General features: G+C 41.6%; 1 protein-coding gene across 2 annotated transcripts in view; it reads right to left on the bottom strand.

Annotated features, from left to right (window-relative positions):
• The window catches only part of PALM2AKAP2 (PALM2 and AKAP2 fusion), a 269103-nt gene that overhangs the window by 202534 nt on the left and 48286 nt on the right, over positions 1-18283 (bottom strand). For both annotated transcript variants that reach the window (XM_039733217.1, XM_039733218.1), the window contains 2 exons: positions 16525-16605; positions 244-374 (listed from right to left, as the gene is read on the bottom strand). In XM_039733217.1, coding sequence (XP_039589151.1) covers positions 244-374; positions 16525-16605 — 212 coding nt within the window. The remainder of the gene's footprint in view (positions 1-243; positions 375-16524; positions 16606-18283) is intronic.

Genomic DNA, 18283 nt, shown 5'->3' with positions numbered 1-18283 from the left:
TCATGCAAGAAATCCGTAAAAGTCCATTAAACACAAAGATAACACAGTGACTCTATCTTGAACAACATGGACTCCTAGCAGACAAATGTTGGGCATATTTGGCTGTATGTGTGACTGCCTTTTACAGTTGTGCCTGGGCAGCTGCCATCAGTTGCTGCCAGAGATGGGGATCTAGGCAAGGAAAATCTCCAGCCTTCATGGGAGTGACTGTTCTTAGGCAAAGCTAAAGGAAGCTGTCCCTACCTGTGTATGTTTTCTTCCAGCTTTTTCACCTTCAGCTCATCCTCTTCTGACTGCTTCCTTCTGGCTTCTTCCTCTTCTGCAGAGCCAGCAGGAATTCCCTGTAGCAGCCATTTTTCCCGAAGAGCTTTTGACTGCAATGTAAAAAAATCCCATATCTTAGGTATAGCCTGAACAAAAACTATCTGAAGATTGAGAAGAAGCTGTCTTTGCTTATGAATATTAGCTTGTCCCCACTGAATTTCTGCTTACTGCTTCAGACAGTTGGTAACAGCCAAACAATCAGCTGTTTATTTAGATGTCAGGTCTTTCACATTGAGGAGTGTCAGTTTCACAGTATACAGTTTATTTACTATCAGTGCCTTAATATGAAGTTCTTTTTAGTTCCTAATAAAACAAAGAGTTTAAAATTAGCAAGTCCTGCAAGAACTGAAATTTTTGAACTGAAGTGTGGATTTCTTGTGACTAATAAGGCATGTGCTAGAAGGACTAAAGTAATAAACTTTTTAAAGCTTCAAAAACAAAAGATCAATGTGCTTTAAATGTAATGTTTTTCATGGAATATAAAATTAGTCTCCTATTAAATCAATCAAAGATGTTTTCTATTTATACAACAGATGTGTTTCCATATTTACAGGCAGACAGACAGACACATGCATACATAAACACAAGCATGTAAATCTTCTCTTGGGCACACAAAAATTAGAACAAATGAACAAAAGTTTTGCAGAATTTGTGGAAGGGATGCCAGGAACAGCAACACTGTTGCAAAAAGCATCAATATCCTTCACCCAACAAAATTATTCCTGGGAGTTTTGTTGTGCTTTCTACGTTGAAAATGCAGCTAAAATCTCACCTCGTTCCTGTTTAATGCAGCTACAGCTTATCCAGGGTAGTTCACCAGTGGAGGTGGACTGGTTGAAAGCCATGCTTTACACAGCCTATACACCTATGTTCCTTGTCTGGTCCGGGTATGATAGAGGAACACAGCAGATGGGATGAGGAACACCAGGAGCCCAAAGCTAAACAGGACTTTGCCCTTTGGCAAGGAAATTGAGCTGGTGGAAAAAATGGTCAGCCAGGGGACTAACCAAACATTCCCTTGCATTGATCAGTAAAGGGGAGCTTTGGTTTTGAATTTGAAAGTGATTGGCAATGCTAGTTCAAGGAACCAGCTCCTCTTCTGCAAAGAGGAGTTAAACAGGAAATCATCAGCTCAAGGGAATTGGATTTCAGAGGCAGCCAAAATATGCTGTATGTGTCTTTTGAATGCCATACTTGTTGCTGGAATAGAACCTGACTTGTGCAAACTATGCATAAAGGGAAAACATTTACCACCAACAGCAAGCTTCAAACCTTGCCCAAAATAGAAACATTTTTGACATAACAGACAAGGCTTTCTTGCTAGTTTTTGAGTGTGTGTATATATATAGACATAGTATCTATGTGCAAACTATTTTTGTCCCTCCATGACCTCAGGCAATTAGATCTTAGTAAGGCAGCAGACATAAAGCAACACAAAATGCACACACAAATTATACTTTATAAATTACACAAGCTTTCACTGGTTTTAACTGTGCTGTGCATGAGAGGATGTCTAGGTGGATTTAAAGTGATTTCTATGTGAATTAGACTTCTGTGTAACAGAAGAGGTCTCATGCTCTTGTCTGGTGCAGCCATGTTCAATAGTTAGACCTGTTGATGCTTGTGACATACTTTACCTCGATGAACTCAGCTTTGCTCATGGCTTCCAAGTTGCTAGTTGTCAAAACAGTATGAGTGGCTATCTCCAGCCACAGCTTCTTCAGTTTGCTACTCCTTGTCCTGGCACTACCATCTGTTAGTGCCTTCTGCCACATTTCATGTGCGGGCAGTGAAATTTTTGTGTTCAGCCGAGTTGACTACCAGCCAGAATTTTCATCACCTCATTCAGACTCACCATGCTATAGAAATGTCCCCTTAGCAGAGGACTCTCAAGTCATCACATGTATAAAGAAATAAAGTGAGACAAAGATGGATTTACAGGTCTTGAGGGGCTAAACTTTTAACAACCTGTGTTTTGGCCTTTAAAGTCTCAATAGCACAGCTCAGTGAGTACCTGCTGGGTTAGATCCAGTGCAAAGCCTAGTGAGGGTTGACTGTTCTCTTGCAAATTGCTGCTTTTTCTTTCAAATGTGGACCAGATGCATGAGGACCTACGTTGCATACATCTTACTCAGCTGTGGTCTTGAATCTGAAATCTTGAATCACACTCAGTTGGAAAAAAACCTCTAAGTTTCTAAAGACCAAGTTCTAAAGATGAAGACAGCCTTCTTTGCTCTAAACCTCATTCAGATATGTCTCCAGCAAAAATAAATAAAAAAAGGCTTAGAAAAAGTGCTGCTTTGTCTAAGGACAGCACTGGCTCTGAAGATATTAAATTAACAGGCAGTCCTCTTCTACTCCAAGAGGACAGAAAAAATTGAGGCTTTTCTCAATGTGCTTTTAAAGAGTCTCCATGCTGATGCTCACACAGGCAGAAGCCAGTCCCTTCTGTACAGCTGCTGTACACTAAAAGTAAGGTATTCTGTACAGCCTTTGTTTTGGTCTTTGTTTATATGAGACACTTAAGCTATAAAATCACGTGGTTTCTTTCCCTATAAATCCTTTTTTTTTTTAAACCTATTAATAGCATGAATTTGAAACTGGAAAGCATCAATGGGCTTTTAAAAAGACATATTTAGAGAGAAGAATGCTATGATCTCCTAAAAATCCTCCCTCGTGTGAAATGTCAGCATATTTTATCTGAAGCAGGAAAACTGAAAGCTTTGATGTTTCTGGCTCTCCTTTTTAAGATGAAAATTAAGACATTTGTTAAATACTATGCTGAGGAATTCAGACAAGAGGACTGAGAAATGGAAACATTGATAAATGTATTTCTTAAACTGCAGAGAGTCTATTTGCCAAGCTGCTGAGTTGTGTGTATTTATGCACTCACTGCAGATACAATAGGCTAACAGGCAGGCATACACTAGGGGATGTTGGTCACACATCTGCTGTGCAGGAAGCATTTTCTCCCCAGCCAGATAATGGTGTAGGAGAGAAGCAGTGGGCAGGGTGGAAGAATGTCTCACCTGCTTTGAGAAAACATTTCCAAAGGAGGCATTTTCATCACAAACACGTAGGGAAGGCCTTGGCACATATGATGAAACCAGGGGTGGGTAGTGAGGCTGTCATCGAGCTGTGCTGGGTACTCAAGCACAGCTCCTGGATACAAGACAGCCCACATCAAAGCTGCCCAGACAGATGCAAACCAGAGCCAGATGCAGACTGGAAACAAAAAAGAGGTTGCTGCCATCTGTCCTCCATAGCTATGAAATTTGGTTTATGCTTCTTAAAAAAATCTTGCAAAATCTTACCCCAGGAAGAACAGGAGGTGTTTCCCAAGTGTGCTAAAATAAGGTTTGCATGAGGATGGAACTCAAAAATATGCACCTGTATGAGTTACCCCTGTTCAACAATATTGTGCATTTGCTTAACAACCTGTCAATAAAACAGCCACAAGATAGTATTTCAGCATTGCTTCTCCTTCATTGTCTGCTATGAGCTTTAACTCTCCTCTTCCTTTTAAAGTTTCTTTATACACTACAGTTGTGCCGTATGATTAGATATTGCCCAAATGATGAAGGGCATATGTGAATTTTGTGAATATTGTGACTACTGTGAATACAGTGAGTATGCTGTATTCTTTCAGAAAGAACCCCTTCACTGACAGAGCAGCAGCTATGCTATGTACTATCTGGTATAAGTATTCTTTCATTTACTGCAAGAGAACAATTTCTTCAGGGCTAAATCCTTCAGCAGAAATGAGATCATGTCATTAAAAAGGATTTCTGTTACTGAAGTGGAAAGGGCACTGGGCTAGAGATCCTCTAGGTTGCCAGTACTCTCAAGTGATTTTGTTTGTCTGCACAGAATTGAGAATTGGGATTGTAGAAATAACTTGCAGCTTCACTTTGTTTAGTTTGTCGAAGCATAGGAAAACCAACTGACATCTGCAACATGCAAAACCTGAAACAACCAGGTCACAGTTATGTGAACAGACCATAGTGAGGACATAAATAAGTGAACAACTGTTGGACAGGACAGAAAGAAATTGTGCCAAATGTCTGAATGCAGCAGACACAGTGATGGCCATAAAAGTGGTGCACCGCAATCTTACATGCTAACATTTATTACATGCTTACATTTATTCCACTTGCATGCTTCAGGACAGTGAAGCCTGAGGGCTTTAAGTTGTTTACATTTATGGCTAGCAAGGAAATAATGCATAGCTTCTCAAATGCACACAGTAGAATTAATACAGTATATGCAAAGAAAATATTTACTGTTTGTGCTGCATTTTGCTTCAATGGTGCATCAAAAGTTTAAGTATCAGAGGACATTTTATTACAGCAAGTAAACCTTTTAGCATCCTTTTCATAAATCATTATGCCTGCTCCATGCCACCTCTGGACTCCCTGTTTTGTGAAAGTCAATTAGTTCTAATCATCAGTCTTGTCAATTTTGAAACAACTTCCATAAACTTTCTTTGTAAGAATAATAATTTGCAGTCCCACATACAGCATGACAGTGTCTTAACCTGAGGTCCAGATGCATCTGCCAGACTTGTCATGACTTTTTATGACAAGAGAAAAGCCTCAGTCCTTGCTGTGCTGCTACCTTTTGAGGTAGTCCCTTAAACAAGCTTTGTGTGTTTTTTGTACTTGCATATGTTTAAGGGCAATCAGTACTATCTCTCCTTAAAAGCAGTGCTTCCAGAAGTGGAGCACTCCTCTGTCTCCTGAGTTCAAGGAAGATGATAATCCTGAGAAGAAACAAAGGTCAAAAGTTGACCCAAGATAGCCTCCTCCAGTAAATGTGCCTGCTCTTGTGAAACACTTCTGGATATGGACTATTCCGGGTAATTATGGTCTTCTGCACCCTAGAAAACAGCCACTAATGATCCCTGGTGTAATTCCACTGAAATCAAAGTCACTTTTACTGAAATCTTTGCCAAATTGAAGTTTTGCCAAAAGTCTTTGCATTTTGAGGCTTGAAGACCATGAGACATTAACATTTTAGAGCTGAAGTTATTTATTGATATGCAACTATTTTCTCTCTCTATCCATTCAGTATTTGTGCCATGGAAAAGCATGAACATAAAAGGCTGGTTCTTCAAATCTACATATAACCAGCCATACCTACTAAAGAGTGCTATGAACATTTTTTGTGTGTTACATCTGTGAGTCAGATGTTACCCTCAAATTCTCCCACTGGGATGCTAGTGTAACTGGCTGCATTTCAGATTTGTTCTCTGCATTGCAAAAAGTTACCTTGGTACAAAAAGGGTAAGGGTTTTAGGCAGATCTGGAGCTCTGGAGGCAGCAATGAGTCTGACTTTGCTGTTTGGCAGCTACCTGGAGCCCCCCCATCACCCAGTGGATCAGCTTCAAGAGGGAAAGCCTCCCAGAGCAGCAAAGCCTGTTCTGTTTGTGCATGCTTCCAAGCATCTGACTGGGTTGATAAAATTGGGTTTGTAAGGGACACAAGTGCAAGAATGATCATTGTCAAAAATGCTCAGGGATTCCACTTTTGTCCTGTCTACCATCCTTCCTCTCCAAACACAGCATTTCTTGCTGTCGTATTCTCGTGCTGCTTCTCGAGCATCCACCTGGCTCTAACTCAGCTAGTACAGGCCACCCAGCATGTCTGGATCTGGCCTGCTGATGCACAGCACTGTTGCTAGTGTTACCAAAGAGGTCACTGGGACATGAGGTACTGCGATTCTAGAAAGACTTGTTCCTTTGCCTGCAGGCCTTCCCTAGCCTTTCAAAAAAATGGCAAAAATATATTATTCACACGTCTGTAGTGTGAGCAGGCATGTTAATGTTAGATGCCCTCAATAATTTGTGCATAAATATGCAAATACAGAGAGGGGCTATAGACACAAGCTGTATGACAGGTAAGTCCATCTGGAAATAAGCAGCCTCCCGGAATGTATTCCTGATGCTGTAGTATTCAATTTTCCATTAGGCAAATGAAACAATCTGCCTCTGCTCAGACTGATGCAGAGTTTTCCTGTGTGGATTTTCAGAGTGAGAGAATCTTCTTCTTATAGAACAAAGGTCCTCAGCAAACACAAGAGATTCTGCTCTGCTGTGCTGCAAGATGGATGTGGCCTTCTATGGTCTGACTGTCCCTGGAATGGACAACCAGCCATTTCCAGCTTGCTGGTATGATCGGGTTTTATATAGTGGCAAAACCTTTTGTTGCCTTTCCAGTTGTCTAAGACACTTGTTGTAACCCAAGGAGCATGTCTGCATGATAGATGGATATGATTGAAGCATTGCCCAGATTAGGGAATTGTCCAGATTAGGAGAAGGCATGTCTGCAAAACTTGCAGCTTTATTGTAGGCTTTACTTGAACCACATTGTCATAGCTTTCATATGTCTGATGCAAGAAAAAAACCCCAAAAATTATCCTAGCTGGTGAAGCTTAGCCAGCTCAAGAGCAAACAGCATGTTTATAAAGAAGATTAAACATTATCCTGTAGAGTTGCCAGTTTGTTGTTATTATTCTTCGTTCAGGAAATGAACAAAATATTTCTTAGAAATATCTTGTAGACGTGATGTCTTAAATTTTTTTTTAAGGAGTTACATTCAGTCCAAGAGTTGCAAAGGTTGTACAATGGTCAGTTAAGGTGTATTCATCACACAGAACATTAAAACACATTAACTTAACTTTTTCCATCATTTTTAGACCTGTCTGCTGTAACTGACAACCTTTTGTGAGCAGGCATTGGAAAATGATGGCATAATCTCTTCCTAAGTTTTAACTCAGCCACACAGGTATGGGTAATTTGCTTGAGTTTCTCTTTTTCACACAATCCTTACTGCAGTGGACCACTGAAGCCAGGATCTCCAAGACAGTTGGCTCACCAAAGGGACTGGTGCTCTGCCTGAACCCAAAAAGCATGTCTTCTCTTTCCCTACAGCTCCTGGTTTAACAGAATTTTGCTACAGCACCAGTGAACCACGAGGCTGTGGGTATAAGGTGGGGGGGGTACATGTGAGGAGATTAGAAAATAATAAATAAAAAGAAGCAAGCAAATAAGGAAATAAAAATAAACAATGGACACTATTATAAGCCATGCCTGAAATCATGGCAGCCAAAAGACTTTACAGAAATTATCTTTCCCCCTTGTTTGCTTGCTGCAGCAGGTCCATTTGACTGCGCTTCAGCTCTGCTGAGTATTTACATAGCCACTGCTTTTTCTCAAAGCACACATTCAGCACAGCAACAGAGCAGACAGGAACATGTAACACAGCGCCACATGACTGCAGAAACAGGTGAAGGAAGGCTGAGATAGCTGGCATGATTTGTGCTCTCTTTGGGAAGGGCTGCATCTCAGCTGCGTGCCTGCATGACAAGGTACAACTTCAGTGTGAGCCACGTGCAGCTGGAGCTGCAGATGTGAGGAGAAGGCATGTCTGTGGCAAAAGACCTGAGGGGTGGGTACGATGATGGCTGTAGATGGCTTCTTCTTGAAGGTCTCATGCTTTGTCTGTTTGAAAACCTCACAGGAACAGAAATTGCAGCTGTACAGACAGAGGCCCAAGTAGGAATGATTGTTGGGGAAAAAGCAACAATTGGTTTATGTCCTCTCAGAAAGCTTCCCATTCATTAGCAAAATCACCAGTGTAAACTTTCTGAGTACATTGCTTTTAAATTGTTCAGGTCCCATTTATTTAACTTTGTCAATCAAGCAGACAGTTGTTTCCAGTCAAAGACGAAGAAGACAAATTAAAACCTAAGCTCTTTTAGCTTCAAGGAAATCCACCACAGCAAGAGACATTGTCAAGACTCTACAAGAGCAGACCCAAAGTTTGTATCTCTGTCATTCAGATCATTCACCAGCTACAGAGCACTGGCCTGTACAGATCAGTTTCACTGACAGGGATCACAGGTATGGTCCAACACAAGGTAAGTGTTTCTAACATTCGTTAAAGACTTGAGATGACACTGAGATGAAACACAATGAACGCTAAGATGACAGTTAAGTCAAGCACAGCTTCTTCTCTACATATGTTGTCTAAAGATCCAGTCTATTCAGAAAGTTCTTCATGAAGTAATAGGAAGATGCCCCTTTTGGAGAGCTGTGTTTTATGCTGGAGAGTTAGGGTTTATTTTTCTGTGTCTCTCTTTAGGAAATCTATGTAAAATTTCAGACTTTTTCATTGCAGGATGATAATGATGGCTTTGTTCAATTGTTTAATATTTCACTTGTGGCAAGGTTAAGCACCATAATGAGAATAAACTATAAACAAGTGCCAGTGGCTGCAGCAGAGGTGAGGGGAGGGATGAGGAGACTGGGCTGCCCCAGTAGGCAGATACCATTGGGGACATAGCTTGCAAAAGGAGACGCTGCAATGAGGTCCCACATGGCCCACTTGGGAATAAGTGTCCTGGGGGTAGGGCGTGGGATTCTCTCCTGGTCAAGAATCCAAGTACATTGGGATGAACATATGCATGGGATAAACCTGCTCCTGTTGGCACACGAATTACTTTTTAACTCCATGAGAACATATCTGATTCCCAGGGCATTGTGGAGCTGGAATAAAAAACAGCAGCAAGCTAGCTGAAGTTTCTGGTCTTCATGTGGTTGGACTGAAGACCGAATAAGACCCTCCCTTAAAGATAAACACATGAAAAGAGTGACCACAGTTTTACTTCCTGGTGCCAGAAATGTAGGTAAGCTTTGGTTTTCCCTGAGGGTACTCACTCCATGTTTACAAAGGAAGTAAAGTGTAGCTGTGAGAGAAGTAAAAATTAATAAAAAGAGAAATATTTTTAGAATAGTTAACAATTTGAGATTTCAAAAAATTGTCAAACCTCTGTCCTCAAAACAAATAAGCTTTGCAAGTTATCATTACTAGAGAGCCCCAGTTGTTTTTTGTTATTATCTCCCAAAAGAATAATTTCCTCTATATTCAGTGTCTCCTTGGCTTCAGTTTATCACTCCTTCCCACATACACACGTGAGTCAAAAGAGGCAAAAAGCTATATTTCAGACCTTCCTTTTTTCCTAGTCTTAAAATTTCATGTATTCATTATTTTGGAAGCTGTATTCATGTGATGTGAATTTGTTTCTGAACATGTTTCAGGCTATCGGGTGGGGCTGAGGTTGCAGAGAGCTGTAAGCTTCTTTGAGCTACATCGACACAGTCTGGCTAAAACAAAATCTGCTGGAGTAGCCATGAGGTGCTCAAAAAACCTTGTTACTGCTTGAAACCTGTCCCGCCTGTACGGTATGTTTATTTACATGATCATCCTAGGAGAACTCTGCCCCAGTTCAAAGCACAACTCACACATAATTTTTTCCTAAATAAAAGCACAACTCGTAGAGGGATCATACCAGAATAATTACAGCTGTGTTTGAATGACGTGCATGCAGATAAGAACATGAGTTAAAGGACTAAAGCTCTCATCTCTCTGTGGTAAACAATTGGTGTAGCTGGCCTGGATAAATGATTCTATTTTTTTAAATTCTATTTTCTTATTACTGAAAGATTTTAACTGGGGATAGATACTTAGTTTTATGATCTAGAAGAGACACACTCAATTCTCAGTTTAAATCCTGGTGGGAGACAAACTTCTCAGGATAAGGTGGGCATCAGCTCACAGGTGCTAATCACAGAATAGGACAAAGAGGGGTCTGTGTCCTCAAAATGGAAATTTCTCTCTGAATTAGTTCTTAACCTCTCCCAAAAGTGCTGATGAGGGTCTTTATGAACAGTTAAAAATGAATTTATTCTCACAAGACTTGTTCATCATGGGGGATTTCAACAACCCAACACCTTTTGGAGGGATAAAAGCAGGGCATAACAAATCCAGGAGGTTCCTGGAATGCCATGATGATAACTTCCTTCTTAAAGCAATAGAGGAGCCAAGGAGAGGAGGTGCTGTGCTGGATCTTGTTCCCACCAGCAAGGAGGGGCTGGTGGGAAATGTGAAGCTCAAGGGCAGCCTTGACTGCAAGGACCATGAAATGGAGTTTGAAATCCTTAGGGCAGCAAGGAAGGTGCATAGAAATCTCACTACCCTAGACTTCAGGAGTGCAGACTTTGGCCTCCTCTGGGATCTGCTTGGTTGAGTACCATAGAATAAAACACTTCAGGGAAGAAGTGCCCAGAAAAGCTAGTTGGTATTAAAGGATCACCTTCTCCAAGCTCAGGAATGGTTATCCCTATGAAGTGGAAGCCTGGCAAATATACCAAATATACCATTAAGTCAGGTACTTAATGACTTTTCTGGAGCACTTGCTGCCTCAGCCTTCAGCAGCAAGTGCTCCAAACAGACTGCCTGAGAGGCAGAAGGCAAAGGCAGGGGCTAGGAGAATGCAGAACCACTCACTGTAGTAGAACATCAAGTTCAAGACCATCTAAGGAACCTGAAGGTGCACAAGTCCATGGGACCTGATGAGAGGGCTGGTTGGAGAGGGGGCTAGGTTGTTACTGACTTTACTTGAGAAATTATGGAAGACTGGTAGTAGCCAGTGACTGGAAAAGTGGGAACATATCCTCTGCTTTTAAAATGGGAAAAAAGAAAGACCTGTGCAATGACAGGCCAATCAGTCCCATCTGCCTCAGTGGCCAGCAGGATCATAGAGCAAGATCCTCCTGGAAACTATGCTAAGCCACATGAAAAACAAGATGATTGGTGACAGCTAACATAGCCTCATTAAGGGCAAATCATGCCTGACAGATTTGGTGGCCTTCTATGATGAAGCCATGAATCATTGGTGGATAAGGGAAGAGGAACAGATGTCATTTTCCTGGGCTTGTGCAGGGCATTTAACACTGTTCTACATGACAACCTTACCTCTGAACTAGGTTTTGGAGAATATTGCACTGACTGTGTAGGGAATGGAGTCTGTATGACACCAACAAATATTTTTTGTGTGCTTGGCTGAGTTGCCATTTGGTTTAAGGATTAATTTACTTGAAAATCATAAAGGGATTCACTATAAAGAAATAACAAAGTTCCTTCATTTGCAAAAGTTCTCTCTTTTTTTCTACAATGTTGTACATATGTCGAGAGACAGACATATCTATTTATATTTTCTGACAGCAATTCTTTTAAGAATAGATTAAATTTGGGATAGCGATATAACCATAAAATTGGAACCATAAAATTAAAATTTATTTATAGGTAATTTCAGCTAAAACCATACCCTAACAAAATCTCTGTAAGAATGTGAAAAGGCTTTCCTTTTCTTGAGAGTAAAAATGCAATTATGTTTTAGATTGTGCTCTTGAACTGCAGTCTTCCAGAAGCAGGTGTTAAAAGAAATAGGTCCCTAATATTTACACCAATCCAGAACTAATATAACTCTGGAAAATGGATGTATTGTAATTGTAATACTTAAAGTAACAGCATAGAAGTAATTTTCCATTCAATTAGGAGGTTTTGGTTGTTTTGTTTATTACCATTTGCCACCAAACAGAGCTACAGTAAACGATAACAGAAATTCTGTTCAACTAACTACAGAGGCAGTCAGATTTTGGAAGAAATTCTGGAGTTTGGAAGAAATTCTACTATTCTGGAGTTTATTTGAAATAGCAAACTGTTGGGGTCGGCTGTTACTTGTCTCTGCCCCAGCACAGGAAAAGGTGGTTCTGGGCAGGCCGCGCTCCCGAAGAAGGAGTCTGGACTCTTGCTTTTCGGTCTTTAGTTGAGTTTATTGTTCCTTATCTACAAAGTTTTTCTGTCTGTCCAGACGAGGTCTGATCAGCAAGACAGCCAAGGGCACTCTCTCCCGCCCACAGGGCAGTTGTCTCTTTTATAGTAAAAACTATGTATTAGATATTTACCTTCAATTTCCAATACTTTTCACCCTTGTTGGCAAGTGCACCTTCACCATGAACCAATCCACACATGCCAACATCATCCTGAACATGGATGCCAAAGAGAAGAAAGAAGAAGGACAGGGCACGCCCAAATCCCTCCATCTTGGGACTCCTGACCCCCATGTACAGAATTTCAAACCCCCCTGTACAAGGTTCAAAACCCCCCTCTACAGTGCTCCAAAATTTTTCCCTTCACCCTGTGATTCCTACTACTGTGCTACTTAAACTTTTGTGGCCTGTAATTCTTCATATCAGGTTGGCAATTTGCTCCATGAATTAAGATTGAATTTCCAGGTGTCTTTGGCTTCCTGCCAGGGTTTCCGAGCCCCTGCCAGGGCTTTGAGACATCCAGGACATCCAGAGAGATGTCCTGGGTTCCGACAGCAAACATCTATGTTAAAACAGGTCAGCCCAACTGCTGCCTAGCTGAACAAATTCTTAAAAGAAGTTGTTCCTTGTAGGTTGTATTCCCCAGTTCAACTAATCAATCAAAATAAATTTCAGTCTTTCTCTAGAAACCAAATAATTTTGATGAATACTGCACAAAGTATGTTTGGTGTAAGGCGAATTTTGGCCACTTCTCTGATTTTAAACTATAGAAGCTGGTAACACCTCCAGTTCCCATGGACAAGGATTCCCCTTTTGTAGGCATATGACCAAGAAATTGCGGAGGCATGAAGTTTAAACTCTATCTATTGTTAAACAACAACAAAATTACAACTCTATCTGCCAGTCTTGTGTTATATGGAAGAAAAAAATATAATTTTCATATTAAGGACTGGAGGAGAGGTGAGGTTAGGTGCGCTGTTGTAAATTGACTCTTATTAGAGCAAAAGAGCATATTCAATCTCAAAAAATGGGGCTTCAAAGCATCTTTATACCTGTTCCAACCTAGGGCCTTTCCAGTGAAGGCATCTGATTGTAATGTAGACAAATACGCCTCCTGCTTTCAACAGAGAGGCCCAATGGCCCCAAGGTACTACACAGGCATTCTGTGCCCCGCAATGTCCTTACTTTGCAGTGATTCACAGAAGAGAGGATATGGTTTCACTGTCAGCAAAAGGGAATTCAGCTTTTAGAGCCTATACGACCCTAGACTCTCTCCTACTCCAGATTTTCACATTTGAAAGGTTTCACTTGATCAACTCTGAATCTCACACAGACCATTAACAGCTGAGCCACACTTTTGTTCTGATGTCCTCAGCCCTGGCCTCATGTTCAGGAGCCTTTGCAACATGTGTTGCCAACGCCTTGTTCACATTCACTGCTGACTTTTACTCGGTCTAGTGTTGGCTGGGCTGCTCTGCCTAAAGCAGTGGGACAGCACCTGCTGCTGCCTTATTTTCAGCCAGATAAGTAACAAGGGAAAAACAAACGAACTGGTAGTAAAGTCATTTCGTCAGGGGTCTAATTGGCATCAGCAACTTGAAAACTGCAGGTAATCAGCATAAACATTTGCAATAAATTATTTCTATTAGATATTTTCCAATGTGAATAAAATTTTCTGAAATTAACAGAAACCCTGTAGCTTCCAGAACCTTTATTAGGTAACCAAACATGCTATTTTACACAGTGCATTTTAAAAAGAAAATTACTCTGACATTGCACAAAAATGAAGCAAACCCACTGAATACTGGCATGAATGTCTTTGTGTGAATTCAAGCTGTTATGCTTGTGGGATCAACCTAGATACTGCAGACACAGGATTAACCCAGATTTCATTTTCAAAGGTTTCTTCACAGCAGATTTTAATGAACACTGATATGAAATCCTTACACTCTATATGGACATCTACAGTCTCACAGCATTTTGAGTAAATACAGGGGCTTCCTAGGAAAGCCTGGTATTTTAACCTGGATGTATGCCTTGCACAGAATTAGAGGAAATCCACATAATTCAGGAAATGAATCATGTTCTACTTAGCACTCTGAGGGAAAATAGATGCACTTATTTTGGTCTGGTGTGTCAGACTGGGGAGCCATATCAGACTGAGGGACTATATTCATATCAGACTCTGAGCCCCTGCCTCAGAGAGGCTGAGGACACGCAGGGTGAGGTGAGGGAGAGCACTAGGGAGGTGGCAGGGGGATATGCAGTTTTTCAAATGAGCAAATCAAACTGGCAGGTGAAATAAAATGTTGGTCAGCAGTTCACTAAGCAACCAGAACACTGAATCGTGTATGAAAAAAATATGCAGTTTTCTTCATCTGTCTCAAAAGAGAAACAGAATCACTACCAGCCAGTGCCTCTATCTCCATTTTCGAACATGTTTATTATTTTAATTTTAGGAAGGTTCTAGCAGCAATGAGGATGAAATCTGCAGTCCCAGTTAGACCTCTGCTATCACCTCATTCATGTCTCCCAGCAGACATTGCTTGGTGGTACAGGCAGCTCATAGAGCAGCAGTCACCATGACCACTCCTGTAAAAGCAGCACAGTTTTCCTCTGGTGACAAGTGATGACACTGAATGGAGAGGTAGTGTAGATTTTATCATATCCTGATGCTCGTCCTCACCCACAGCATTACAGACCTTAAGTCTGGCTGTGATTTTAGCTGAAAAAGCTGTCATTTTAAATGTCTCTGCCATTAAATTTCTGTGCCCTGATCTCCCATTAGCTTCCTGTATGATTACTGCTCTTGCTCCAGCCTGTGGGTTAGAAAATAAAGGGACACAGCTATTTTCCATGTGTGCCTCTGAAAAAAATCCATGCAGCAAAACTGAACCTCCTCTAGTGGCAATCAACATAGCAGGGCTGAAGTCAATGCCAGTCTACATCAGCTGAGGGGCTGATCCCACTGCACCACCTTGAGGGTGGATGATGGATGATGATAAAACATAGCAACAGCTATATCAAAGTAAAACAGATGAAGCAGAAAATTGACAGAACTGTATATCCAAAAGGCTCTATTTAAAGAATTTCACAAAGAATCATAATGCAGTTAGCTTGGAAACAGTTAACATGCTAAAAGGAGTAATCAGCTTGGTAGCAAAAAGGGAAAAAAAAAACTGGAACAGTACTGTACTGCTCTGCTGCAGCACTCTATAGTTATCTGAAGAAATTCTCCCCTGTCTGTATTCAATGGAAGCCTGAATAAAATGGCAATTCCTGTTGCCCCACAGAAATGCAATCACATATTTGACTGGAAATACCAAAGTTTGACATCCACAGACTGGTGGTAAACTTGATTGGGGCATTTGTGTAGGATTATATCAATTACTTGGACTTAACTGCATTGTGTTTACCAGAAAAGGAGTAATAATTTGCAGAACATGACTGCAGGGTCTTGGAGAGGCAGGAGAAAGATCCTGCCTATAGCATAACTCAGCGTAGTCTACAAGTGCATGTGTCCACAGAGATATTCTGCACATCGTCTCCCAATGCAGGTGCACTGTTCAAACACATACACACACACACACACACACACACACACACACAAACACACACACACTCCACAAGCAACCTAAATATCTTAATTTTAAAAACACAGCTGAGCTCACTTGCTGTGAGGATAAACTGTCCAGTTCTAATCATCTTTCTTAGATATTTTAATGACTGAAATTCCTCAGGCTCCCCTACTGAACTAATATAGCAAGATCTAACCCACAAATTCTCACCAGTTACAAAAAGATCACATGTATGTTTTTGTTCCTATATTTGTTATGCACAAATATGCTCCTGACAAGAGGGATAAGCAATAGAAACAGCAAGGATGGCTTTCAAATGATGCTATCTGCAGCTGTCATGGAGACCAACAGGGATTGGGATTGCTTGGCACCCTGTTAAATATCAAGGCGCCTCTACATGTAGAGAAACATATATGCACCAACACCTTCCCTGCATGTACATACATGCCCATTTTATTGTGCCATGCACACCTAATAACTTCATCCTGCAATGAAATCTTTACACACACACACAGATGCATGCTAACTAACACTCCTTCTGCAATGCACACACACAAAACCTAATGACAGGCACCAGAGAAATCCAACGCAGCTCTGCAGGCAGAAAGTGCTGGTTGAAGCCATGCAGTGCACACCCAAGCCACAGTGATTGGTGTCTTATCATTATGTATAATAAATAGCAGCATTTAATAATAACAGCACTGTTGTGCTGCCTGCACTCACACCCTCCGGATTCCATGCTCCTAAACCATTTAAACAACATGGTCCTGTGCATGAAACACACGGAATGAAAAGCAGGAAGGACATGATCACTGCGAGAGATAGGCTCCGGCAGTGAAAGCTGCTTCATGTCAGAGTGGGCTTTTCCCAGCTTTCAGACGTGTGATCTGCATGTCTAATAATGAACAGATTTAGTCAATCCATCATTTCTGGCATCAGTCCCTTACCTTGAAATGCTGCAGCTGAAGTATCTGGTCCTCAAGCTGTTGTCTCTTGCCTTCTATTTCTGTCTGCCTTTTCCTTTTCTCCTTGGAAAAATAATTTTGAGAGAAAGAGAGAGAGAGAGAGGGGAGAAAAAAAAAAGAGAGAGAGCGAGAGAGAGAGAGAGAGAGAGAGAGAGAGAGAGATCTCGTCAGAGAAACGGAGGCTTTAAGGGTAGCAGATTCGTAACAGCATGTAAGCAGTCAAACACATCTGTACAGATGTCAGCAGTCCCATTTCACCTGCTCCTCTGCCTGCTGGTATGCAAACAGCAGTGTCCTGGGAAGATGCCAGCCCCAGACTGGCTGGTTACTTGCCAGTAGGAGAAATTCTCCTTGCTTGCTCCCAGCAGCCGGAGCAGCAACAGTGCATAGTCCCAGAGGAGGGGAGAAAACAGGCATAACAGCTGAGAGAGAAGTTAAAGGGACAAAGATGTGATTTTGCATTTGAGATGTTGGGACCAAAACCATGGATAGTGTGGTGCAATCGTGTGACAGCAAGGTGTCACAAAAGCAGGGGTGGCATCATGGAGGAAGAGAGCAGTCTGCAGACCTAATTTTTCCCCAGCAGGGTTGGTGGTAAGGCTTTCCCTGGGCTCAATGGGGGGAAGATGTTTCAGCGAGATTGCATGGGATTTACATACAAAGTATATGGGATTGGTAACCTCCAGCTGTCTGTGTTTAACGCTCAAGTCACCAGCACATGCCAGCAGCTGGCCCTTACCAAGTCCCTGAAGCTGGAGTGACCAAGTGGTGCCAAGGACAGCACAGTCCTTCCCACAGCTGAGTTGTTACAGCCCTGTTCATTGCCACTTGCCTGTGCCCAGGTTGCTCCCTTCAGCAGGCGCAGACTCTCAGGTGTTTCAAGAGGAGAATGACCTGTTTTTCCCCCTGCAACACCTTCCTCTTAAGCAGGTAAACTGTTTGCTTTTGTCAGCCTTCTGCACCTTCTTGGGAGCATTTCTCCTCATCCATCCATCCATCCATCCATCCATCCATCCATCCATCCATCCATCCATCCATCCATCCATCCCCATCCTGGACGAGGTTCCTCGTCCTCCAGGTCTTTTCTCATTTTAGATTTTGCAACCAACACAGAAATACTGAGTAATAAATGAAGGCAGTCAGCCTCTGTTTTTACTGGAACAATGTTTTTTATTTCTCATCTGTAAAACCTCTTACACTCTTACATTCTGATTATTCACGTATATCTACATTTACACACACAGTCTCCATTGTCTGCAATATGTAAGACTACTGCTGAACAAATATATCCTCATAGAATAGAATCCTAGAATCATGGAATGGTCTGGGTTGGAAGGGATCTAAAAGACCATCTTGTTCCAACCAACCTGCCAAGGGCAGGGTCACCTTTCACCAGAACCGGCTGCTCAGGGCCCCATCCAGCCTGACCTTGAACACTCCCAGAGCATCCAAAATTTTCAGGCAACCTGTTCTAGTGCCTCACCACCCACACAGTAAAGAATTTCCTCCTAACATCTAATCTAAAGCTACTTTCTTTCAGTTTGAAGCCATTTCCCCTAGTCCTGTCTCTACATGCTTTTGTCAAAAGTCCTTCTCTGTGATTCTTGTAGGTTCCCTTCACGTATGGGTAGGCTGCAATCAGGTCACACCTTCTCTTTTTCAAGCTGAGCAATCCCAATTCTCTCAGCCTTTTCCTAGGAAAGGTGCTCCATCCTGTTGGCCCTCCTCTTGCTCTAACAGA

Source organism: Passer montanus, unplaced genomic scaffold (genome assembly GCF_014805655.1).
Source record: "Passer montanus isolate IOZ18808 unplaced genomic scaffold, ASM1480565v1 scaffold85, whole genome shotgun sequence".
Taxonomy (NCBI): domain Eukaryota; kingdom Metazoa; phylum Chordata; class Aves; order Passeriformes; family Passeridae; genus Passer; species Passer montanus.
This window is presented reverse-complemented; position numbering and strand designations above follow the sequence as displayed.